Source organism: Aotus nancymaae, unplaced genomic scaffold, assembly GCF_030222135.1.
Source record: "Aotus nancymaae isolate 86718 unplaced genomic scaffold, 86718_ANA_hifiasm-v0.15.2.pri h1tg000124l, whole genome shotgun sequence".
Classification (NCBI taxonomy): Eukaryota; Metazoa; Chordata; class Mammalia; order Primates; family Aotidae; genus Aotus; species Aotus nancymaae.
Window position 1 is genome coordinate 632,808 of NW_026988539.1, and position 25,028 is coordinate 657,835.

The 25,028-nt window shown below is 60.0% G+C and overlaps 1 protein-coding gene across 1 annotated transcript; it reads left to right on the forward strand.

Annotated features, from left to right (window-relative positions):
• The first annotated feature begins 528 nt into the window (after window positions 1–528).
• BTBD2 (BTB domain containing 2) lies at window positions 529–24,443 on the forward strand. The gene is made up of 9 exons (XM_064371228.1): window positions 529–946; window positions 12,667–12,786; window positions 16,035–16,191; window positions 18,722–18,827; window positions 19,342–19,539; window positions 22,016–22,208; window positions 22,763–22,850; window positions 23,036–23,182; window positions 23,273–24,443. Exons 1-9 carry the CDS (start codon window positions 540–542, stop codon window positions 23,432–23,434), a joined length of 1,578 nt encoding a protein of 525 aa, XP_064227298.1. The 5' UTR covers window positions 529–539; the 3' UTR covers window positions 23,435–24,443.
• The last annotated feature ends 585 nt before the right edge of the window (window positions 24,444–25,028 follow it).

The window sequence follows — 25,028 nt, forward strand, 5'->3', positions numbered from 1 at the left end:
GAGGTACGCGATATAGAATCCAGGGTCTCAAGTCTAGGGTTCAGAGTCTGGGGTTTGGGATCCAGGGTCCGAGGCCTGGCGTCCTGCACTGAGGCCTGTGCTCCGGGGTTTAGGGTCGGTCTCCGGTCTGGACTCTGGGGCCTGGGGCCTGCACCGCATATTCTGGACCTAGGCATGGAGTCTGGGCTTCAGGTGCATGTGCTTAGTTAGGGAATGGAGCAAGAGGTCTTCCACCAGCCCTGCCCTGTGCAGGGCCCTCCTCCTCTTCACTCTCCTGCCCCTGCCCTCCCTCCTTTCCCCTGCAACCCCCTCCCCTCCCCCCTGCCCCGCCCCTCCTCTCACCTCCCCTGCTTTCTCCCTCCGCTGCCCCTTTCCCTTCTGCCCTCCCCTCCCCTTTGCCCTCCCTCCACCCCTCCCCTCCCTCCACCCCTCCCCTCCCTCCTCTCCTGCCTCCTCCCCTTCTCTCCTCCCCTCTCTTCCCTCCCCTCCTCCCTCCTCCCCTCCGTCCTCCGCTCCCCCGCCCGCGCCGCAGCGACAAGATGGCGGCGGGTGGGAGCGGCGGGCGCGCGTCGTGCCCGCCGGGGGTCGGGGTCGGCCCGGGCTCAGGGGGCGGCCCCGGGCCCAGCGCCAACGCCGCCGCCGCCGCCGCCGCCGCCCCGGCCCCCGGCAACGCCGCCGCCGCGGCCGCCGCCGCCCCCGGCCCCGCCGCGCCCGCCCCGCCCGCCCCGCCGGGCCCCGGGACAGACGCGCAGGCCGCGGGCGCGGAGCGGGAGGAGGCGGCGGGCCCGGGGGCGGCGGCGCTGCAGCGCGAGCCCGTGTACAACTGGCAGGCCACCAAGCCCACCGTGCAGGAGCGCTTCGCCTTCCTCTTCAACAACGAGGTGCTGTGCGACGTGCACTTCCTGGTGGGCAAGGGGCTCAGCTCGCAGCGCATCCCGGCGCACAGGTGGGCGCCCCGACCCCGCCCGCTCCCGGGCCCCTGCGCCCCTCGGACCCCGGGACCCCACCCGACCCGCTCCCGGGCCCCTGCGCCCCGGACCCTGCGCCCCTCCAGCCCCGCGCCCCACCCGGCCTGCAGCCTGGGCCCTGCACCTGGGACCCTGCATTCCTCTGTTCCCAGGACCCCTGCACCCCAAATCCTGCGCCCCTCCAGCCCCAGGCCCCACCTGGCCTGCGCCCCAGCACCTGCACCCCTATGCACCGGCCTGCAGCCTGGGCCCTGCACCTAAGACCTTGCATTCCTCTGTCCCCAGGACCCCTGCACCCCAAATCCTGCGCCCCTCCAGCCCCAGGCCCCACCTGGCCCGCGCCCCAGCACCTGCACTCTGGGACCCTGCACCCCCAGGCCCTTCACCCCTCCATCCCCCGACTCCACCCAGCCTGTTCCCTGGGCTCTGCACCCCTCTGTTCCCGCAGTCCTGCACCTGTCTGTCCCCAGACCCGCCAGACCAGGCCAGCACCCTGGGCCAGTGCACCCCTCCATCCCCAGGACCCCCTGGATCTTCCACCCCTGGCTTGCACCCCCAGCCTGTTCCCAGGATCCTCGGCCCTGCACCCCTGCTTTCCTCCAGCCTCGGACCCACCCAACCTACACTCCCGGATCCTTCGTTCCTGGGACCCTCCACCCTCAGCCTGCACCTGGGTTCCTGGGCCCGTCCATCTTTGAACCTCACCCAGTGTGCACCCCAGGACCCCAATACCCGATCCTCAGGACCCTGCTCCCACCCCCCACCGCCTGCACTCCCAGACCCCTCCGTCCCTGGGACCCTCACCCTCCCTGCACCCCAGGTCCCCAGGCCCCTCTACCTCTGGCCTGAACCCCCAGCTGCACCCGGGCCCCTCCATCCCTGGACCCAACCCAGCCTGCAGCCCTGGGTCCCCTCCATGGCCTGGCCCTGCACCCCACCCACCATCCCTGGGACTCCTGGGACCCTCCACCCCTGGGACGTGTACCTACATCTGCTTCTCCATCCCCAGGACCCCAACCCACTGTACCCAGGACCCGTGACCTCACATGACTGTTGTGGGGTCATCGGAAGTTGTGACTCCTTCCCTGCACCCAGGACCCCCCCCATCTCCAGGCCCTGCACCCCTGCCTGCCGAGCCTCTCCCCCTGGGACCCCCACCACTGACCCCTCCGTCCCTGTGCCTGGGACCCTCCTTCCCCAGGTGCGTCACCCCTGCTCACCGCCCCTCCACTCCACTCCTGCGGCCCCTTCGACCCCACTACACTCAGGTGCGTCACCCCCTGCATCCCAGGGCGGCAAGACTCCACTCTCACCGAGACCCCCCCTTCCCCATTCCTCACCACCTCAGTCCGTAACCCCCAACCCATGACCCCTGAATTCCAGGACGCCTCCACCCGGGGTCCTGCTGTCTCTTCCACCCCCACCCATGACCCCCAAGATCCCTGCCTCTTCCCCCACCATCCAGGGACCCTGCCACTCCCATCTGCACCCCTGTGACCCCAAACTCCCGGCTTCCAACACTCCCTGCATCATCCCCGCTGCTCCAGGCCCCCCCACCCCGCCGACCCCTACCAGAGACTTCCAAGCTCAGCTCATGATCTCAATCAGAGACCCTCAAGCCATGCTGCTCCCCTCCAGGGATATCCCCTCCCCACCCTGCAGGACCACCCTCCACAGCCCCTCCCACCTCCGCCAGAGACCCTACTTCAGTGGCCCTGCACCCTGCAGGACCCTGCCTCCCTGGGCCTTGCCACCTCCTGTGCCCCATCCCATGACCCCCTGCCACCACCCTAGACCGCGCCCCCAGACTCCCAGCTGTGAGCCCTTCCAACCCACAGACCCCCCAGCCCCAGGCCTCTTTTCTGGGAAAGAAGCTGGTTCTGTTCAGGCCCTGTCTGCTGGTGTGCCCCCGACTCCCGGGTCCCTCTTACCTTGTTCTCTGTTGGTGGGGGGCAGGGGCCGGGTTTTCGCTGTGGGGCCTGCAGGGGTGTCCTGCCCTCCCTTCTGACCTGGGGGGCTGTGTTAACCTTTTCTGGCGTCTTTCTGGGTGTTGATGGCCAGCTGGGTCTCCTCCGGCGGGGTCCTGCCCTCCCTTCTGACCTGGGGGGCTGTGTTAACCTTTTCTGGCGTCTTTCTGGGTGTTGATGGCCAGCTGGGTCTCCTCTGGCGGGGTCCTGCCCTGGGTGGTACTTAGCAGAGCTTCCTGCCCCTGGAGGGTCGCGCCATCCCTGTCTCTGTCGTCCTCAGGTGCTGGGCCTCTCCCCCTAGCTCGGAGGTGGGGGGCGATGGGTGTGCTCCCTCCCCCTGGGTGGTCGCGGTGCTCTGGGGGAGGGGCGGGTCGGATGCGGCAAGTGACGGTGGGGAATCCAGGCTTTCTGTGTGAGGGGCAGGTGCAGCCCCGGCACCGGCCGGCCTTGGGATATGTGCTTGATTACACTGGAGAATGCGCTGGCTGGTGGCAGAGTGGGGAGGATGGGGGCAGGGCGAGGCCCCCCGGAGAGAAGCAGGCGAGGGGTCCAGTCCCCCTCAGGGCTCAGGAGAGGGCAGTGAGGGGCCCAGCGGGAGAAGGCGGTGAAGTCAGGTGGGCGGGCCTAGAACAGCGGACCCTCCACGTGTGGGGTTAGGGGTGAGGACCCCTGCTCAGGCTAAATCCGAGGACAGCTTTCGACTCCCAGGAACTAACTAGGAATGGCTTCTCGCCGACCGGAGGCCTGGTGAGGACACGCAGTCCATCACACCCACTTCGTGTTCCCACAATAACGGAAGCTGGGGACTGGAAAAGATCACTCGGGAAAGGGTAACGGGCCGGGTGCGGTGGTTCACGCCTGTCATCCCAGCACTTTGGGAGACCGAGGCTGGCGGATCACCTGAGGTCAGGAGTTCGAGACCAGCCTGGCCAAAGTGGTGAAACCCCGTCTCTAGTAAAATACAAAAACTAGCTGGGCGTGGTGGTGCACGCCTGTTATCCCAGCTACTCGGGAGGCTGAGGGAGAATCACTTGAACCAGGAGGCGGAGGTTGTAGTGAGCCGAGATCGCGCCACTGCACTCCAGCTGGAGACAGAGCAAGACTCTGTCTCAAAAAACAGAAAAAGGACAGGCTGGGCGCGGTGGCTCACGCCTGTCATCCCAGCACTTTGGGAGGCCCAGGCAGGCGGATCACGAGGTCAGGAGTTCAAGACCAGTGTGGCCAACATGGTGAAACCCCATCTCTACTAAAAATACAAAAATTAGCTGGGTGTGGTGGCGCGTGCCTGTAGTCCCAGCTACTGGGGAGGCTGGAGAATCACGTGAACGTGGGAGGCAGAGGTGCAGCAAGTCGGCTTCGCACCATTGCACTCCAGCCTGGGCGGCAGTGGGAGACTCTGTCTCAAAAAAAAAACGGGGTAAAATCTGTGTGCTCTTCACATGGCGGAAGTGGTCATCATGCAGGCCTCTGTGCTTGCGCTCACAGGAGGGCTGAGGAGGAGGACGGGGCGTGTCTTGTCCGGGTGGCAGAGGGGGAAGGGGAGGCAGGAGAGGCTGGCACCCTCGGGGCAGCCTGTATCGAAAACTTTGGTGCCTGAGTGGACCCGTGCAGTTAAACCTGCCTTGTTCAAAGGTCATCTGTATGTCCTTAGCATTTCAGGAGGGCATGGGGACTGGAAATGGAGAGGGGGCCACTGACCTGGTCCAGAGCGACCCCCTGAGCAAGTGATGCTGTCGGGTAAAGGAGTGCCCTGGTCCAGAGCGACCCCCTGAGCAAGTGATGCTGTCGGGTAAAGCAGTGCCCTAGGCTCAGGGACAGAAGGCCAGAGCCCAGAGGAGCGGGGCAGGTGGGAGCCACAGCAAAGCCGGAGCAGGAGTGAGGGAGGCCCCGTGGCCCAGCATGGCCAGATCCGCTTCGAGGATGGAATGAGCTGTGGAGGGCCCAGGAGCGAGGCTGGGGAGTAGCAGCTGCAGCCTCCAGGCAGGAGACAGTGTGGGGGGTGGGAGGGGCTCAGTGGGGATGGCAGAAAGCGGGGGTAGAGGATTCCGGTCCTCTTTGGAGGAGGCAAGTCCCTGTGGCCGGGAGAGGAGGCGGCTTGGCAGGTGAGGTCATGGGGGGCTGCGGCGGGGGTCCCCAGACTTCTGGCTGGAGCATCACAAGCCAGGACAGGCTTGGGAGGGACAGGTACTGGCTTGGATGCGTTCGTGGCACCTGGGCACGAGAGTTCAGGCAGAGCAGTGTGTCCCAAGCTCCCTGTGCCTCAGTTTCCATGCCTGTGAAATGGGGTCACTCAGACACATCTGCCCCAGGGCTGTGGGAACAAACAGACCCTGTGCGGGGCTGATAGCCCCAGTCCAAACAGCGGATGGAAAACAGTAGTTAAGGCCAGGTGCGGTGGCTCAGGCCTGTAATCCCGGCACCTTGGGAGGATGAGGTGGGCAGATCACGAGGTCAAGAGATCGAGACCATCCTGGCCAACATGGTGAAACCCCGTCTTGGGGAAAAAAAAAGAAAAAAGAAAAACAAAACAAAAAAAACATTAGCTGGGCGTGGTGGCGTGCACCTATAATCCCAGCTACTCAGAGGCTGAGGCACTTGAATCCGGGAGGCAGAGGTTGCAGTGAGCGGAGACTGCACCACTGCACTCCAGCCTGGGCAACAGAGCGAGACTCCATCTCAAAAAAAAAGGCGTGGGGGGTCATCGGGAAGAACTGGGGGTGATGGGATAAAGCCTGGACTTTACTGAGGAGCAGGGAGGGGCTGGGGCCGGGCAGGCTGGGAGGAGAGCAGGTGGCCTGGGCTTGGGCGTGGTCTCTGGCTGGGACAAAGTCTGGCTGCGGATTTCGGGTGCAGGGTGAGCTGAGACGTGGCAGAGAGGAACCTGCGAGCAGCCTCGGCAGTGGCTGGAGTGTCTAGGACGGTAGCAGAGGGGTTGGCATGTGTGCTGGGGAGGAGGCCAGGGGTTGCACGCGGCTTCTGGCTGTTCCCAGTCCTGTATGCGCACCCCTGCCATCTCACCGCCCCGAGGCCTTGCTCTGGAGCCTGGCATGCAGCGGGCACTCAGTGACTGCGTTGAATGGCCTGCGGGAATTAAGCGTCTCTTTCCTCACGGGGCTCAAAGCACTGACGGTCTTCAGGGTCGCACTGTGGTAGATGTGCACATCGGCTGGTCCCATAAAATTAGTATATACATTTCCTTTTTTGTTTTTTTTGAGATTGAGTCTTGCTCTGTTGCCCAGGCTGGAGTGCAGTGTTGAGATCTCCGCTCACTGTGACCTCTGCCTCCTAGATTCAAGTGATTCTGGTGCCTCCCACCAAGTAGGTGGGAGCCAGCATGCCTGGCTAAATTTTGCATTTTTAGTAGAGATGGTATTTCCGTCATGTTGCCCAGGGTAGCAGTGAACTCCTGAGCTCAGGTGACCTACCTGCTTCGGCCTCCCAAAGTGCTGGGATCATAGGCATGAGCTGCCGCGCCTGGCCTAAGATATCTTTATTCATTCTATCATTGAACTGTCAGCAACGTACAGAAGTCTAGAAGTGGAACAGGCGCAGTGGCTCACGCCTGTCATCCCAGCACCTCAGGAGGCCAAGGCGGGCGGATCACCTGAGGTCGGGAGTTCGAGACCAGCCTGACCAACGTGGAGAAACCCCGTCGCTACTAAAAATACAAAATTAGCTGGGCGTGGTGGCGGGTGCCTGTAATCCCAGCTACTCGGGAGGCTGAGGCAAGAGTATCTCTTGAACCCGGGAGGTGGAGGTTGCAGTGAGCCAAGATTGCACCACTGCACTCCAGTCTGGGCAAAAAGAGCAAAACTCTGTTTCAAAAAAAAAAAAAAAAAAAACACTTTCTCAGCTGGTCTCACACATTCTCTTTTGAAGAATCGGTCACCCATCCACCCATCTGTCCACGCTGCAGACACTCACTGAAATACAGCACTGGTTACAGGAGATGAACATGACAAAAACATCTCCTCCTTTATGGAACTTATATTCTGTGTTTTATTTTATTTATTCATTTATTTTTGAAACGAAGTCTCACCTTCTTGCCCAGGCTGGAGTGCAGTGGTGTGATCTCAGCTCACTGCAACCTCCACCTCTTGGGTTCAAGCGATTCTCCTGCCTCAGCTGGGATTACAGGCCCCCCCCACCACACCCAGCTAATTTTTTTGTATTTTTAGTAGAGATGGGGTTTCACCATGTTGGTCAGGCTGGTCTCGAACTCTTGCCCTTGTGATTCGCCCACCTCGGGCTCCCAAAGTGTTGGGATTACGGGAGCGAGCCACTGTGCCTGGCCTATTTTATTTATTTTTAGGAGACAGGGTCTCACATTGTTGCCCAGGCTGGGGTGCAGTGGTGTGATCACAGCCCATTGCAGCCTCGAAATTCTGGGTTTACGTGATTCTCCTGCCTCAGCCTCCCAAAGTGCTGGGACTACAGGCGTGAGCCACTGCGCCTGGCCTAAAGGAGTTGTTTTGACAGCCAAATTCCATGGAATGTGTGGAGCTCCCTTTGTTAAGGCACTCCCTGGCGGGTCCGGGGCTTTTCCGCTTCTGAGCTACTGTGAGTCAGGCTGCTCTGAGCATTCCTGCACGAGGCTGTGTGAGCCCATAGAGTCCCTCTCTCTTGGGGAAATGCCTCGGAGTGGAAGGAGTGACCCTGATATCTAACGTTTTCTTTTTTGAGACAGGGTCTCACTCTGTCACCCAGGCTGGGGTGCAGTGGTGCGATCACAGCTCACTGCATCCTTGACTTCCTGGGCTCCAGCGATCCTCCCACCTCAGCCTCCTGAGTACCTGGGACTAGGGTGCACACCACTACGTTTGGTTGTTTTTTTTTTTTGAGTCAGAGTCTTGTTCTGTCGCCAGGCACCAGGCTGGAGTGCAGTGGCGCAATCTCGGCTCACTGCAGCCTCTGCCTCCCGGGTTCAAGCAATTCTCCTGCCTCAGCCTCCAGAGTAGCTGGGACTACAGGCATGCACCACCATGCCTGGCTAATTTTCGTATTTTTAGTAGAGACGGGGTTTCATCATGTTGACCAGGCTGGTCTCAAACTCCTGACCTCAGGTGATCCTGCCTTAGCCTCCCAAAGTGCAGGGATTACAGGTGTGAGCCACCGTGGCCAGCCTCGACATGGCTAATTTTTTTTTTTTTTTTTTTTTTTTTTTGAGACAGAGTCTCACTCTTGTTACCCAGGCTGGAGTGCAATGGCGCGATCTCGGCTCACCGCAACCTCCGCCTCCTGGGTTCAGGCAATTCTCCTGCCTCAGCCTCCCGAGTAGCTGGGATTACAGGCACGCACCGCCATGCCCAGCTAATTTTTTGTATTTTTAGTAGAGACGGGGTTTCACCATGTTGACCAGGATGGTCTCGATCTCTTGACCTTGTGATCCACCCGCCTCGGCCTCCCAAAGTGCTGGGATTACAGGCGTGAGCCACCGCGCCCAGCGACATGGCTAATTTTTAAGCTTTTTGTAGAAAACAAGGCAAGGCGTGGTCTCGGCACGTTGCCCAGACTGGTCTTCAGCTCCTGAACTCAGGGGACCCTCCCGCCTCGGCCTCCCGAAGTGGCTGTTTCTGCTGGTGTGGGGTAGCCCCTCTGGCTCTCTCGTGGCTTCTGTTTGCATGTAAAGGGAAATCTGTTTCTATTCCTCACAGTACTTCTGGCACCAAGTGTGTGGGTTTCCACACCAAGTGCTTTCCTCGGTCTGTGGATACCAGCTGGGATTCCCACGTGTAACTCACCTCCCCACCCGGACTCAGCACAGACCCTGCAGTTACCGGCCGAGCCCCGTGTCCCCACTTCAGATGCCTGTCACAGGGACGAGGCCCCAGGGGCCCACACTTCTCTCTCACTAAAATCAGGGGCCCCACAGCCCCGTCCTCGAGTGAGTGTGGTGATTAGCTGTAACGGCTCACAGAACTTCAAGAAACAGTTACCAGTTTGCCCGTAACTGCAGCTCTTTGGGAGGCTGAACTGGGAGGATGTCTCGAGCCCAGGGGTTTGTGAACTGTCTGGACAACATAGCGAGACCCTGTCTGTACAAAAAATTTAAAAATTAGCCAGGCATTTTGGTGCGTACGTGTTCCTAGCTTACCAGGAGGCTGAGGCGGGGGAATGGCTGGAGCCCTGGAGCTTCAGTCTGCAGTGAGCTATGGTGGCGTGACCACACTCTGGCTTGGGTGACAGAATGAGACCACAGCTGTACAAAATAAAAATGAAATAAAAATAAATGGAAGATTTAATAAAGGACACCTGGGCCAGGTACGGTGGCTCACATGTAATCCCAGCACTTTAGGAGGCTGAGGCAGGCAGATCACCCGAGGTCAGGAGTTCAAGACCAGCCTGGCCAAAATGGTAAAACCCTATTTCTACTAAAAATACAAAAATTAGCCAGACATGATAGTGGGCGCCTGTAATCCCACCTACTTGGGAGGCTGAGGCAGGAGAATTGCTTGAAGCCGGGAGGTGGAGGTCGCAGTGAGCCGGGATCGCAACACCACACTCCAGCCTGGGCGACAGAGCCAGACTCCATTTGAAAAAAAAAGGCCATCTTGCAGTCAGATAAAGGGGTTCACAGGGCGTAGTTCAGAGGGTACTGGAACACTGGAACCTGTGTTCTGTGGGCTGGGGCTGGGCCACCCTCCCAGCCCGTGGAGGAGGCCACCACCTTGGAAGCTCTGAGCCCTGTGGTTAGAGCTTTTCATGGTGGTTCTATTGCATAGGTGTTTTTTTTTTCTTTTTTTTGAGACAGCATCTCACTCTGTCGCCCAAGCTGGAGTGCAATGGCGTGATCTCGGCTCACTGCAATCTCCGCCTCCCAGGTTCAAGTGATTCTCCTGCCTCAGCCTCCCGAGTAGCTGGGATTACAGGCGCACGCCACCACGCCTGGCTAATTTTTGTATTTTTAGTAGAAACGGGGTTTCACCATATTGGCCAGGCTGATCTCAAACTCCTGACCTTGTGATCTGCCAGGCTCGGCCTCCCAGAGTGCTGGGATTACAGGCGTGTGCCACCGCGCCCGGCCCCCACCCTCCTTCTGTCTGTGAATCTGAGGACTTAGGGACCTCCGGGGAGTGGATCACACAGGATTTGCCCTTCTGTGTCTGGTTTCTCTCGTTGAGCGCGACGTCCTCAAGGTGTGTCCCGCCGTGTACCGCGTCAGCCTCACGCCCGTCGTGGCTGGGTGGTGGTTCGTGTCTGTCGATGGGTGCTGGCTGTTTCCCCCCGTTCGGAGTTGGAAGTGGGGCTGCTGCGAGCAGTTGTGGGTGTTTCTTGTGTGGCCGCATGCTCTCGATTCTTTTGGAAGGTGAACAAGGGGTTACAGACAGGTGAAGGGGGGCCGGCCAGGAGTGGGACTGGGGGCTCACCGTGGGCAGAGGAGGCAGTAGTGGTGCCCGGGGGTCGGATCCTGAAGGCCTGTGTGGGGTGTCTCCAGGGAGGGGCTCGGTGTTGGAGGCGCCCCCCGCCTTAGAGACCGGCAGAGCTGCCTGGGGATGCGCCCGTGTCGGGGTCGGGGCTGTGATTCCAGCCTGTGCACGGACGGCCCACGCCGGGCCCCCTTCAGCGCCTCCTGCTTTCTGCTTTTGAATCCTTGTCAAAGGTTCTCCCCACAGGAGACCAAGATGCGTTTTTAAATTAAGAAAGAGAAGACCCACGCACAGGCATTCTATTTCTGGAACGTCGCGTGGGAGGGAATCGGGTGTGGGTGATGGCGCTGCAGGGCCCCGAGGGCTGGTCGCCACCCCACCCGAGGACGCGGCTAGGAGGGCAGATGGGTGGGCGGCAGTCACAGCGCCCACACACTGGGGGTCAAGCTCAGTGGCTTCATCCTCTGCCAGTCTGGGAGCCCGGGAACGTGGGTCAAGGCGTCCCAGGGCGGCGCTCCCTCTGGAGTCTCAAGGGAGGATCCTCCTGCCCCTCCCAGCTTCTGGCCGTACCGCTCCAGTCCCCGTGTGCATCTCTGTCCAGCTGCCCACTCTGTTTCTTTCTTTTTTTTTTTTTTTGAGATGGAGTCTCGCTCTGTCATCCAGGCTGGAGTGCATGGTGCAGTATCAGCTCACTGCAACCTCCGCCTCCCAGGTTCAAGCGATTCTCCTGCCTCAGCCTCCTGAGTAGCTGGGATTATAGGACTGATTTTTGTATTTTTAGTACAGACGGGGCTTCACCCTGTTGGTCAGGCTGGTCTCAAACTCCTGACCTCAGGTGATCCGCCCGCCTCGGCCTCCCAAAGTGCTGGAATTACAGGCGTGAGCCTCCACACCTGGCTTTTTTTTTTTTTTTTTCCAGACAGGGTCTTGTTCTGTCCCCCAGGCTGGAGTGCAGTGGCATAATCTTGGGGGAGGCTGTGCAGGCCCAGCGTTTGCTGTGCTGGGAGCCCTGGAAGGGACAGGCGGGGAAGAGGTGACACATGGACCCCAAAGTCTGAGGCAGGTGCTGTGCTGTGTGCAGGCCGAGTGTCTAGGAACCCCCGAACCTCGAGTGTCTATGAATCCCCCCAAGTGTCTGGGCTGTCCCCAACTGAGTGTCTGTGCTCCCACCAAGTGTCCGTGACCCCCCACACTGTGTGTGGTCTCAGCCCCCTGGGAGGCCGTCGTGGGGCAGGCCCTGGGGACCGCACATGGACAGCACAGGGTGGTGTCCTGAGCCTGGGAGCCGTGGAGTCCTCCCTGTCCCACACAAGCCTGGCCAAACGTGGGTTCATAGCCAGCTCTGGTGGAGGCCAGGGAGGCACCAGCAGCCTCTCTGTGCCCACCGCGCCCTCTGGCCTGTAGCGATACTGACAATCCGAGGCGCTGGGTGGGCCCCGCAGGCAGCCTGCGCCCCATACCTGGCAGAGCCTCCGCTTTCCCAGCTGGGGCTGTCCTGCTGCCTCCCAGTGCTCCTCCCACGCTCCTGCTGTTCCCTGGGCCTCCATGTCCTTCCCCATGGGCGTGGCCGGCTCAGGTGACCCCACAGGGCTTCCTGGGTCTTGTGTTCCCAGCAGGACCACGCTCCTCTCTCTCTTCCCTTGCTCACTGGGGGCTGTGCGGCCGCTCGATCCCTGTCTGCCTCCCTCAGGGAGGCCAGGCCCTGTGCCTGCAGCGCACTCCCTGGGGAAGCGTGTGCCAGTGAGGGAGTGCATGAGCAGGAAGGTGATGGAGAGTGGATGAGAGCGTGAGTGAGTGAATGAGACTGAATGAATGAGTGATGAGTGCCTGTGGGAATGAGTGGATACATTTATGTGTAGGAATGAATGAATGAATGAATGTGAATGAATGGTGAATGAATGAGCAAGTGAGTGTTCGATGAATGAATGAGAGTAAGTGAATAAGAGTGAGTGCATGCCCATGGGATGAATGAGTCAGTGAATGCATGTGAGGATGACGCTTGAGTGCATGTGGATGAATGAATGAATATGAAGGAATGAATGCATGCATGTGGGAATGAGTGAATGAGTGCGTGCCTGACACCTTGAAGGACAGAGGATGGTGGGGGCTGGCAGAGCGTGAGGCCCTGTGAATCCCAGGGCACGGCCCCCACGGCCCCACCTGGCGTTGCCAGGTCCATCTGCGTCGCCCTCCTGCTGTCCCAGGCCCCTTCCAGAAACCTCTGACATCGGGGGCCCTGGCACACGCCTGCTGGGGGCTGGCGGGAAGCCCTGCTGGGGCGGTCACCCAGGACACCGGCCAGGTCCTCCCTGCCGTCGGGTGGCAGTCATGGGGTTAACCAGGAGCCCCTCTCTTTCACGCCAGGTTCGTGCTGGCCGTGGGCAGCGCCGTCTTCGATGCCATGTTCAACGGGGGAATGGCCACGACGTCCACGGAGATAGAGCTGCCTGACGTGGAACCTGCCGCCTTCCTCGCCCTGCTCAAGTAAGGCTTCCGGATGCTTCCTGCGGGGAGCTGGGCCCTGGGAGGGACCTCAGAGAACGCAGACCCTGGCTGACGACTGCTCAGAGCCCTGGGTCAGTGCGGAATTCTAGAACGTTCATGCACCGTCAGGGGTTCCAGAGGCACCTGATTTAGTTTATTATTTTATTTTATTGACATGGAGTCTCACTCTGTTGCCCAGGCTGGAGGGCAGTGGCTTGATCTCAGCTTAGTGCAACCTCCACCTCCCAGGTTTAAGCGATTCTCCTGCCTCAGCCTCCAGAGTAGCTGGGATTACAGACATGCATCACCACGCCCGGCCCATTTTTGTATTTTTAGTAAAGACGGTGTTTCACCATGTTGATCAGGCTGGTCTAGAACTCCCGACCTCCACCAGCCTCAGCCTCCAAAGTACTGGGATTACAGGCATGAACCACCGTGCCTGGCCCCATCGCTACTAAAAGTTTAAAAAAAAAAAAATTAGCCAGGTGTGTTCGCACACACCTGTAGTCCCAGCTACTTGGGAGGCTGAGGGAGGAGGATCACTTGAGCCTGGGAGCTTGAGGCTGCAGTGAACCGTGATCACGCCACTGCACTCCATTCTGGGTGATGAGGTGAGACCAGGTCTCTAACGTAAATAACAAGTGTTGGTAAGGCCGTGGGGAGATGGGAGCTGGTCCCGGCTGGGGTGTAACCGCTGTGGAAGGGAGTCCGGCAGTTCCTCAAAAGGCTCAGCACAGAATCTCCATGGGACCAGCAGTCCCGCTCCTGGCTCTATACCCAAAGCACTAAAAGTATGGCGAGGTGTGGTGACTTGCGCCTGTCATTCCAGCACTTCGGGAGACTAAAGGAGGGAGGATTGCTTGAGCCAGCAGTTCAAGACCAGCCTGGGTAACACGGCTAAGCCGGCGTCACCATGAGTATCCGCACTGTCACATTTCAGGGTTCCCTCCTGGGCACTGTTGATGCTTGGGGTCTGATCGTTCTCCGGGGTGGGCCGTCCTGGGCACTGAGCAGCAGCATCCCTGGCCCCCACCCACTCCATGCCAGGAGCTCCCCGAGTTATGACAACCACAAATGTCCCCAGACATTGCCCAGTGTCCTCGGGGGGCCAGGCTGTCCCACATGTCCCACATATGAGACCCCCCGTGGGTTAGGGCTTCCACGAACCCCCAAGAGACTGCCTCCCATGATCCAGGAGGCTGCCCACGTTGAAATCCATACCCTGAGTGGGGAGGGAGAGAGGAGGTGAGTCCCAGGAGCCGGGGTCCCCTGGTTTACGCCGTCCGTACCATCGGGAGTTTATCCTGGTGTCTGGTGTGAGCAGGGGGCAGGCTTGATTTTTTTCTGCACATAAATCACTGGAGATCTTACCTCGGCCCTGTGGACACGGGGACTGGGTCATTCTCTGGGGTGGGCTGTCCCGGGCATTGCAGGGTACCGAGCGGCATTCCTGGCCTGTACCCCCTCCAGGCTGGGAGCACCCCCAGTCCTGGCAGCCACAGATGTCCTTGGACATCACCCAGTGTGCACTTGGGGGGCAGGACCGCTGCCCTGTTACAAACAGAAAACGAGAAACGTGCTGGCACAGAAGGCGCCCCTCAGACCCTCTGCAGAGCGCAGGGGGAGCCACGGTTTCACCTGGGGAAGAGCCTGGGCACTGTCGTTTTTGGCTTCCTCGTTTCTGTGTCACCGCCTGATCCAGCTCTCACCTCACTTCAGCTCTTTTTTTTTTTTTTTTTTTGAGACAGAGCCTCGCCAGGCTGCAGTGCAGTGGGTGGCATGATCTTGGCTCACTGCAACCTCCACCTCCCAGGTTCAAGCGATTCTGCTGCCTCAGCCTCCCGAGTAGCTGAGACTACAGGCATGTGCCACCATGCCCAGCTAATTTTTGTATTTTTTTAGTAGAGACGGGGTTTCACCATGTTGGCCAGGATGGTCTTTTTTTTTTTTTTGAGACGGAGTTTCGCTCCTGTTACCCAGGCTGGAGTGCACTGGCACGATCTCGGCTCACCGCAACCTCCGCCTCCTGGGTTCAAGCAATTCTCCCACCTCAGCCTCCTGAGTAGCTGGGATTACAGGCACGTGCCACCGTGCCCAGCTAATTTTTGTATTTTTAGTAGAGACGGGGTTTCACCATGTTGACCAGGATGGTCTCGATCTCTTGACCTCGTGATCCACCCACCTCGGCCTCCCAAAGTGCTGGGATTATAAGCATGAGCCACCGCGCCGGGCCCCAGGATGGTCTTGATCTCTTACCTTGTGATCCGCCCGCCTCGGCTTCCCAAAGTGCTGGGATTACAGATGTGAGCCACTGCACTCGGCCTAATTTTTATATTTTTAGTAGAGACAGGGTTTCACCATGTTGGTTAGGCTGGTCTCATTCTTTTGACTTCGTGATCCACCCACCTCAGCCTCCCAAAGTTGGGATTACACGGGTGAGCCACTGCACCCGGCCTGTGCTTCTATTTTTTTTTTTTTTTTTTTTTTTGAGACAGAGTCTTGCTCTGTCACCAGGCTGGAGTGCAGTGGTGCGATCCTGACTCACTGCAACTTCGGTTTTCCAGTTTCAAGCAATTCTCCTGCCTTAGCCTTCCGAGTAGCTGGGATTACAGGCACGTACCACCACGCCCGGCTAATTTTTTTTATATTTTTAACAGAGACGGGGTTTCACCATGTTGGCCAGGATGGTCTCAATCTCCTGACCTCCTGATCCATGCACCTCTGCCTCCCAAAGTGGGATTACAGGCGTGAGCCACTGCACCCAGCCTGTGCTTCTATTTTTGATCAGCCCAACTTCTGATCTGTATTCAGTATGGTGTGGACCACTCGGTGGCAGATGGTAATAACGTCCACAATTATCCACGGTCCTAGCTGGCGTGTTGGGTTCTGTGATCCACCCAGAAGTGGTTGACGTTTTTAGTGGGGCCCGAGGTGTGGAACCAAGAGTTTCTCATGGAAAAGGTGTCCAAGGAGGAGATACCCAGCCCCCAATGGCTTTTCCTGGGGCATCCCGGGCAGAACAAGGCCTGCAGTGTAGACGCTTCCGGGTGTGTGCTGTAGACGGGTTCAGCCTCTTGCTTGTTTTCATGGGTGACTGCATTGCCGAGTCGTGTCCCTAGGTCAGAGGTCAACCTACGGGCTAATTCTGGAAGGTTCCTCGGGGAAGCTGACGTGGGGTCTTCCCTGACGCTCTCCCCTGGGGCCTGTCATGGCGGTCCCATCTCACGGCCCCCGCGTTGTCACTGCAGGTTTCTGTACTCGGACGAGGTGCAGATCGGCCCGGAGACGGTGATGACCACGCTATACACCGCCAAGAAGTATGCGGTGCCGGCGCTCGAGGCCCACTGCGTGGAGTTCCTGAAGAAGAACCTGCGAGCAGACAACGCCTTCATGCTGCTCACGCAGGTGGGTGGGGCCGGGGGCGGGACCGGGCACAAGGGGGTGGGACCATGCCACGCTGGGGGCGGGGCCAGGCCAGACCGGAGGCGGGGAGGGGTGGGGCCAGGCTGGGGACAGGCCCGGGCTGGAGGTGGGGCCTGGGGCGGGGACAGGCCCGGGCTGGAGGTGGGGCCTGGGGCGGGGACAAGGCTGGAGGCGGGGCCGGGGCGGGTCCGGGAAGCAGCCGGATTCCGCGTGGTAGTAAAATGTTTTGGCTGGGTGCGGTGCTTCACGCCTGTAATCCCAGCGCATTGGGAGGGCAGATCACCTGAGGTCACAGAGTTCGAGACCAGCCTGGCTAACGTAGCGAAATCCTGTCTTTACTGAAAATACAAAAATTAGCCGGGCATGGTGGAGGGTGCCTGAATTCCCAGCTACTAGGGAGGCTGAAGCAAGAGAATTGCTTGAACCTGGGAGGCAGAGGTTGCAGTGAGCCGAGATCGTGCTGCTGCACTCCAGCCTGGGCGACAGAGCAAGACTCCACAGCAAAAAATAAATAAATAAATAAACGGGCCAGGCGCGGTGGCTCACGCTTGTAATCCCAGCGCGCTGGGAGGCCGAGGTGGGTGAATCACAAGGTCAGGAGTTGGAGACCAGCCTGGCCAACATGGTGAAACCCCGTCTCTACTAAAAGTACAAAAAGTGGCTGGGCATAGTGGTGGGCACCTGTAGTCCCAGCTACTTGGGAGGCTGAGGCAGGGGAATCGCTTGAACCCGGGAGGTGGAGGTTGCAGTGAGCTGAGATTTCACCATTGTACTCCAGCCTGGGTGACTGAGACTCTGTCCTAAAAAAATGTGTTTTGGACTTTTCTGTAATACTTTTATTATTGGGAGGGCACTTCGGCTAATACCCTGCCATTACTTTTTGGGGTCCTTTCCAATGGCTAACCCTGGAAAGGGCCACAGCACTTTGGGAGGATCACTTGAGGCCAGGAGTTTTAGACCAGCCTGGGCAACATAGGGAGACCCTGTTTTTTTTTTTCTACAAAAAAATGTAAAAAACATTCAGACTGGGCATGGTGGTTCATGCCTGTAATCCCAGCACTTTGGGAGGCTGAGGCAGGCAGATCATCAGCGGTCAGGCGTTCAAGACCAGCCTGGCCAACATGGTGAAACCCTGAGTCTACTAAAAAAAAAAAAAAAAAAAAAAAAATCATAAATTAGCCAGGCATGGTGGTGCATGCCTGTAATCCCAGCTACTTGGGGGACTGAAGCAGGGGGACTGACTGAGCCCAGGGGGTTGAGGCTTCAGTGAGCAGAGATCACGCCACTGCTTTCCAGCCTGGGTGACAGAGAGAGATCCTGTCTCTAAAAAAATGTAAAATAATTTTTTTTTTTTTTTTGAGACGGAGTTTCTCTTGTTGCCCAGGCTGGAGTGCACTGGCACCATCTCGGCTCACGGCAACCTCCGCCTCCAGGGTTGAAGCGATTCTCCTGCCTCAGCCTCCTGAGTAGCTGGGATTACAGGCGCCTGCCACCACGTCCGGCTAAAAAAAAAGTAAAATTATTTAAAAAAAAAAAAAAAAAAAAAAAAAAGAGTTTTCCTTCTCTGAGGAAGTGTCAGGTAGACAGAGTATGGCTGAGAGTCTCAGGGGACCCCCGTGGGGAGGTCGTGGAGTCTGGGGAGGTCGTGCCGGCCAGGGATGCTGAGAGGAGGGCATGGGGCCAGGACAGGTGGGTGGCCTGTGGGAGCCCTGAGCTCCTGGTTGGGAGTTGGGTGCACTCAGAGGGTACAGTGGTGCCGGTCCTTTGATGGGCTTCGGGGGTCCAGCACCCTGGAAAAGACCCAGAACCTTCTCCCTCTCCATCCTGGCAGGTCAGATGCAGGGGATCCCGGACCCCCAGAGGGAAGGGTTTCTTGTTGGGGTCATCTGTAGTCGCCTTGCCATAGAGGCCCCCGCCTGACCTGAGAGGAGGCCGGAGCTCAGTCCCCGGGGTCCATCTCACGGCTTCCTCTGCCTCCCTGCCCCTAAAACCACCTCCAGCCCACTTGAGAGATGTCTTCAGGGTGAGCCCTGCTGGCACAGGCTCTTACAGTGCCTTCCATCAACGCAGCCTCAGTTTCCCTAGAGCACAGGTGACCTCCAGCTTCGCCACCTGTCAGGAGTCGTCTTGTAGTCCGGGAGCATTACGGGGTTGACCCCAGCCGTCTCACCTCCTCCTGTCACTCGGGGTCGCAGGCCTGCTGCCCCCCAAGAGCAGCCACAGCGTCCCTTTTGCCTAAAGCAGCAGGGACCTGGGTGTCTATTTCTTCCTTCCTTCCTTGACCTCTGAGGTCCTGAGAGGGAACTCCCGGACTCTCCCACCCCAGGTCAGCGGTCACAGGGGGCCCGGGCCCACGGCAGGGCCAGCCTGGTGGCTGAGCCACGGGTGGCTCCCGGCCACGCCCAGGAAGGCATGGCGGTCAGGGCCATGTCGGAGCCGGCTCCGCGTGGGGGATCTGCCGCGGGCTGGGTGCCGATGCTCCCCCAATCCCCCACTCGATGTCTCCCGCCAGGCGAGACTGTTCGATGAGCCACAGCTGGCTAGCCTGTGCCTGGAGAACATCGACAAAAACACTGCGGACGCCATCACCGCGGAGGGCTTCACCGACATCGACCTGGGTGAGGGCCCAGGAGCCCGGGCGTGGGGATCCCAGCCGGGCCTCGGCGGGAGGGTCTGGGGATTGACAGCGGGAGCTTTTGGCCTGGGGGTCGCTGGGGGAGCTGCCCGGGTGAGCTGGGGCGGGAGCTGGGGGCCAGCACAGCCCCAGGGGAGTCTGGGGCCTTGGCAGGAGGGCTTGGCTGGAAGGCCACAGAGCAGATTCCATCATCCCAGCTGGTGGTGACCATCTCGTCCTCTGATGGTCCATGGTTTTGACTTTGTTGCTGAACAGCTTTTGTCAAAGCTACTCAACTCTGTCCTTGGGGCTTAAAAACCACCACAGCCTAGGAAAATGAAGGGGTGTGGTCGTGTGTCGATAAAGCTTTATTTACACACACAAGCGCAGGGCCAGGTTTGGGCCACGGGCCGTAGTTGCCAGTGCAGCTGTAACCACTGGTTCTTGTCAGTCTCCCTGCCTCCTGCGGGGTGGGCACGCGGGCGTCCTGTTCATGCGGCCCCTTCCCCACCCCGCAGACACGCTGGTGGCCGTCCTGGAGCGCGACACTCTGGGCATCCGTGAAGTGCGGCTGTTCAACGCCGTTGTGCGCTGGTCCGAGGCTGAGTGTCAGCGGCAGCAGCTGCAGGTGACGCCCGAGAACAGGCGGAAGGTTCTGGGCAAGGCCCTGGGCCTCATCCGCTTCCCACTGATGACCATCGAGGAGTTCGCTGCAGGTAACAGGGCTCAGGGGCCCACGGGCTGGCTCGGGAGAGCAGTGACACCTGGTGGCCCTGCTGGGAACACAGACGGGCTCCTTGGTGCCCAGGAGAGCAGCCTCCGAGGTCGCTGCAGGAAACCTGGCGGATGCCTGAGAGCACAGAGATGGGAAGAAACCTGGCTTGTGCGGCCTCCGCAGGGCCGTCTGTTAGCCCCGCCGTGCGCATTGCCAGCCCCCTCCCTCCCGTGTCCGTCCAGCTGTGTTTTGGTGGCTTCTGCCCAGGAGGGAAGGGACTCCCTGGCTCGGGCTCTTGTGCTACCTGCCAGTTCAGGTGCCAGTGTCTGAGGTGAGCCCATGAAGGCTCCGGCATGGCTGGGGCAGCTGTTGTGCGCCCATGGGTGGGCCTCGAGGTCCCCTGCTGCAGGGCCTGGCCTCCAGGGTGACATGAGGGGCAGCCGTAATGATGGCTCCTGCCCTCATGTGGCTGTTCACTTCCTGGGGCCATCCAGCTCTGGAGCAGAACAGGCCTGGAAGGTTCCAGAAGGGGCTGGGAGACAGTCCTGTGGCTGATGCACTCACTGTCCGTCCTTTCCGAGGTCCACGCAGCCCCTGCTCTCCTGACCAAAGGTCACCAGATTTAGCAGCAGGGTCTCACTCTGTCGCCCAGGCTGGAGTGCAGTGGTGCAGTGACAGCTCACTGCAGCCTCGACTTCCTGGGCTCAAGTGACCCTCCTGCTTCAGACCCTAGCGGGGACTACAGGCACCAGCACTCCAGGCTTATGTTTGTATTTTTGTAGGGATAGCGTCTTGCTGTGTTGCCTGGGCTGGTCATGAACTGGGCTCCAGCCATCCGCCCACCTCACCCTCTGTGCTGGGATTACAGGCATAAGCGACCACACCTGGCCGGATACATCCTTTTGTAAACTACAGTTGTTGACTGGGCGTGCTCACTGACACCTGTAATCCCAGCACTTGGGAGGCTGAGGTGGGGGAAATCACCTGAGGTCAGGAGTTCGAGACCAGCCTGACCAACATGGTGAAACCCCAACTGTACTAAAAATACAAAATTAGCTGGGCACAGTGGCTCATGCCTGTAATCCCAGCACTTTGGGAGGCTAAGGTGGGCAGATCACCTGAGGTCGGGAGTTTGAGATGAGCCTGGCCAACATGGAGAAACCCTGTCTCTACTAAAAATACAAAATTAGCCAGGCGTGGTGGCACATGCCTGTAATCCCAGCTACTCGGGAGGCTGAGGCCTCTGCCGGGAGGCAGGTGAGCAGAGATCACGCCACTGCACTCTAGCCTGGCAACAGAGCAAGACTGTCTCAAAAAAAAAAAGGAAAAAAAAAAAAAGACCTCTCTGCAGCCCAGACTCTAAAGGCGAGTATGGAGAGAGTCATTTAAAATACAAATTAGTGGGGCATGGTGGTGCACGCCTGTAACTCCAGCTACTTGGGAGGCTGAGGCGGGTGGTTCACCTGAGGTCAGGAGTTCAAGATCAGCCTGACCACGGAGAAACCCGGTCTCTACTGAAAATATAAAAATTAGCTGGGTGTGGTGGTGGGTGCCTGTAGTCCCAGCTACTCAGGAGGCTGAGGCAGGAGAATCACTGAGCCCAGGAGGCGGAGGTTGTGATGAGCAGCGATGGGGCCATTGTACTACAGCCTGGGCAGCAAGAGCAAAACTCGGTCTCAAAAAAAAAAAGAATTCCTAATTCGTTTAACCCATAATCCTTGTTTCTCATGTTACTGAACCGGCGTCTGCACTGGGCTGGCTCACAGTGAGCAATGCAGAATTGAGCCCACGCTGCTTGATGAGCGATTGTCTTAGGCGGGCAGCACCGGGGGCCGCTGTGATTAGAACAGAGGGTGGTTGCCGTGTCCTAGCACTCCTGGGGTGGATGGCGGACCCCTGTTGTGCCCCTCCCCGCCCAGAGCCCCTTCACGTCCCACGCAGGGTCCTTCCACCTGTCACATCTCTGCACCTGGATTAAGAGCCTGGCTCCCGGAGCCTGCCTGGGGCGAGCTGGCCATCGCCCCTGGGGTGTGCGTGCTTTGGTAGGGGGGTGCTCGGGCCCACCGTGGAGAGGAACCCCTGAGCCACTTCTACAAGCCGGGGCTGTGGCCCGGGAGGTGCAGGCCTAGTGCAGAGCTGCAGTGCCCCTCCTGGCCGACGGCCCTTAGAAAACAGGCAGTGGAGACCCACCCACCGTGAAGTGACGGACGGTCCCTGCAGCAGGGCCAGACCGAGACTTCGCCCCTGAGTGAGCGTATCTGTCAGCCTCTGGTCTGTGCCCTGGGACCCCTCCCCGAAAGCCTCGGAGGACTGAGCAGGGGCCACGGCTGGTGGCAGTTTCCGCAGGGGGGCTGCCTGGGTCCCTGCACCTTGAAAGTCGGACACGGACATCTTAGCAGGAAGGATCGTGTCCTCCTGGGCATTTGGGGTCTGGGGGGCAGCCCAGCCCTCCCCTCAATGCCCTCCCTGTGCCGCAGGCCCTGCACAGTCAGGCATTTTGGTGGATCGCGAGGTGGTCAGCCTCTTCCTGCACTTCACCGTCAACCCTAAGCCGCGAGTGGAGTTCATCGACCGGCCCCGCTGCTGCCTGCGTGGGAAGGAGTGCAGCATCAACCGTTTCCAGCAGGTGGAGAGTCGCTGGGGCTACAGCGGCACCAGTGACCGCATCAGGTGGGGCTCGGAGTCCAGTGTGGGAGGACTCAGGGATGATGGGGCCTGGCATTGAGGGGGAGGCTGGGCATGGGGCGTGGGAGGACTCAGGGATGATGGGGCCTGGCATTGAGGGGGAGGTTGGGCATGGGGCATGGGAGGACTCAGGGATAATAGGGGCCTGGCATTGTGGGGGAGGTTGGGCATGGGAGGACTCAGGAATGATGGGGTTTGGCATTGGGGGGGAGGCTGGGCATGGGGCGTGGGAGGACTCAGGGATGATAGGGGCCTGGCATTGGGGGGGAGGTTGGGCATGGGGTGTGGGAGGACTCAGGGATGATAGGGGCCTGGCATTCGGGGGGGAGGCTGGGCATGGGGCGTGGGAGGACTCAGGGATGATGGGGTCTGACATTGTGGGGGAGGTTGGGCATGGGGCGTGGGAGGACTCAGGGATGATGGGGTCTTGGCCTGGGTGGGAGGACTCAGGGATGATGGGGGTGCGGTGGTGGGCTGGTGCCAGCTCCCCTGGGGCTGTCCCTGGATGGCCACATGGTCTCCTGTCATCTGCCACACAGGTTCTCAGTCAACAAGCGTATCTTCGTGGTGGGATTTGGGCTGTACGGATCCATCCATGGGCCTACCGACTACCAAGTGAACATCCAGGTACCAGCCCCAGGCCTCGCCCCACAGCCTCCAGGCCCCACTCCCCGCCATGTCCTCTCCCATCCTCCATGGAACCCTGGCCGACCCCCAGCCCTGGTCCCTGCACTGCCCACCCTGGGCAGGTGGGCTGGGCCTCGTGGGGTCCCTGCCGGCCCTCCCAGGCCTGAGCCTCCCCCTCCCCGCAGATCATCCACACGGACAGCAACACTGTCCTGGGCCAGAACGACACAGGCTTCAGCTGCGACGGATCGGCCAGCACCTTCCGAGTCATGTTCAAGGAGCCGGTGGAAGTGCTACCCAACGTCAACTACACGGCCTGCGCGACGCTCAAGGTGTGCCGCGGGGGTGGGGCCGGGGCCCGAGGCCTCGGGGCGGCCCCCCTGGCCTAGTCCTTGAGCTCACTGTACCCCTACCCCCTACAGGGCCCAGACTCCCACTACGGCACCAAAGGCCTGCGCAAGGTGACACACGAGTCGCCCACCACGGGCGCCAAGACCTGCTTCACCTTCTGCTACGCGGCCGGGAACAACAATGGGACATCTGTGGAGGACGGCCAGATCCCTGAGGTCATCTTCTACACCTAGGCCGCCCCACACGGTCCTTCCTCCACGGGGACAGCCTTGGCCCCAGGCCCTCAGCCGCTGCTGGGCTGCCCTGCGTGGGGCACGGCCCCGTGTCCCCCCGGCCACTGTCCACTCCACGCCACCTTTCTCAGCATCAGGAAGGGGCTTCCCTGTGTTCACCACCACGAGTGCAGCTGCTGGTTCAGGGCAGCCGGGGAGGTGGCGGGGCCAGTGGCCAGGCCCTGTGGAGACAATCCCTCAGGACTGGGGACAGGGCTGTGCCGGCCTGGGCCAGGCCCTGTGGGCCCGCAGCTCAGGGCACCTGCCCAAGTCGCCTGACCACGGTATGCGGCGCGCCTTCCCCACGATTCCCTTCACTGCACATTACAATGCATCTGCGATTCCCGTTTCCCTGCTGGGGGCCGGCCTGGGTGGCGCCACTCCTAGAGCCGCAGGTTCCAGACCTGGCATTCATTTTGTTCCTCTGTTCCTCCGGACACTGGGGTCCCACCTGTCATGCGCCTGGGGCCACCCGACCCCAGCCTGCAGGGTGATGCCACTGCCTGGAGCTGGCCCGAGTTCCGAGAGGCTTCAGAGTGGGGTGGCCCCTGCGGGCTATGCCCTGGACCAGGTGGGCAGTAGATTGCGGCTCCCATCCTCATCCACTTGATGGGCATGGCCCAGGGCCACCTCTGTCCAGTCTCCCTGGATGGGACCCCGGGTGGGACCCAGAACCTGTGCCCCAGAGCTCCCCTGCTGCAGGATGGGGCCCCGGCCGGCCCAACTGGGTCCAGGGGCACTGCTCGTCGCCTGTACACACTATTGCCCCAACCTGCCAGGTGCCGCGGGAGCCCCCCAGGTGCTGGGGACATGCTCTCCCCGCCCCAGGCCATGCCCCCACCAACCCCTGCGTGTTTCTGCCCTGTGACTCCTGGAACCTGCCTCCTCCCCAAAGCCATGGGGAGTGGGTATCCTCCTCAGACCACGCCCCCAGATGATTTTTTTTAAATAAAGAAACAAACGCACCTGGCCCATGTGCATGCGGCTTCACTCCCCTTCACTCTCTGGCCTGCCGTGGGGGCCACAGTGGGCTGAGGATGTCCTGGGCCCCGAGTCTGGTCTGCCAGTGCCGTGAGACCCCCCCTCCTTAACCTGCATGTAAGCCTGGGAGGTTGAGAGTGGTGACGGCACCACCGCCCTCCCGCCTGGGCAACAGCAAGACCCTGACCCAGCACGCCCCCTCCTCCAAACCCAAAGGCAATGGAAGTCTGTGGGGAGGTCCTGCTGGCTGCTGCGCACCGTGGACATGAGGGATGGAGAGGAAGCAGGGAGTGCCCAGTTCTGGCCTTGATGGCAAAAACAAAGACTCACGCTATCAGCTGCATCCTCAGGTGCACACGTGCAGGGCAAGACGTCAGGAAACCACAGCAAGGCCGTGCATGGCAGCTCACACCTGTAAACCCCAGCTCTTTGGGAGGCTGAGGAAGGTGGATCACCTGAGGTCAGGAGTTCGAGACCAGCGTGACCAACATGGAGAAATCCCGTCTCTACTAAAAATACAAAAATTAGCCAGGCATGGTGGCGCATGCCTGTAATCCCAGCTACTCAGGAGGCT

What these genes read in the sequence shown, in the direction of transcription:
- BTBD2 (XM_064371228.1), top strand. Translation starts at nt 540, where the DNA reads ATGGCGGCGGGTGGGAGCGGCGGGCGCGCGTCGTGCCCGCCGGGGGTC. An exon ending in CCTTCATGCTGCTCACGCAG is followed by an intron (nt 16,192 to 18,721) that starts GTGGGTGGGGCC and finishes GTCTCCCGCCAG; the next exon opens with GCGAGACTGTTCGATGAGCC. An exon ending in GGCACCAGTGACCGCATCAG is followed by an intron (nt 22,209 to 22,762) that starts GTGGGGCTCGGA and finishes TCTGCCACACAG; the next exon opens with GTTCTCAGTCAACAAGCGTA.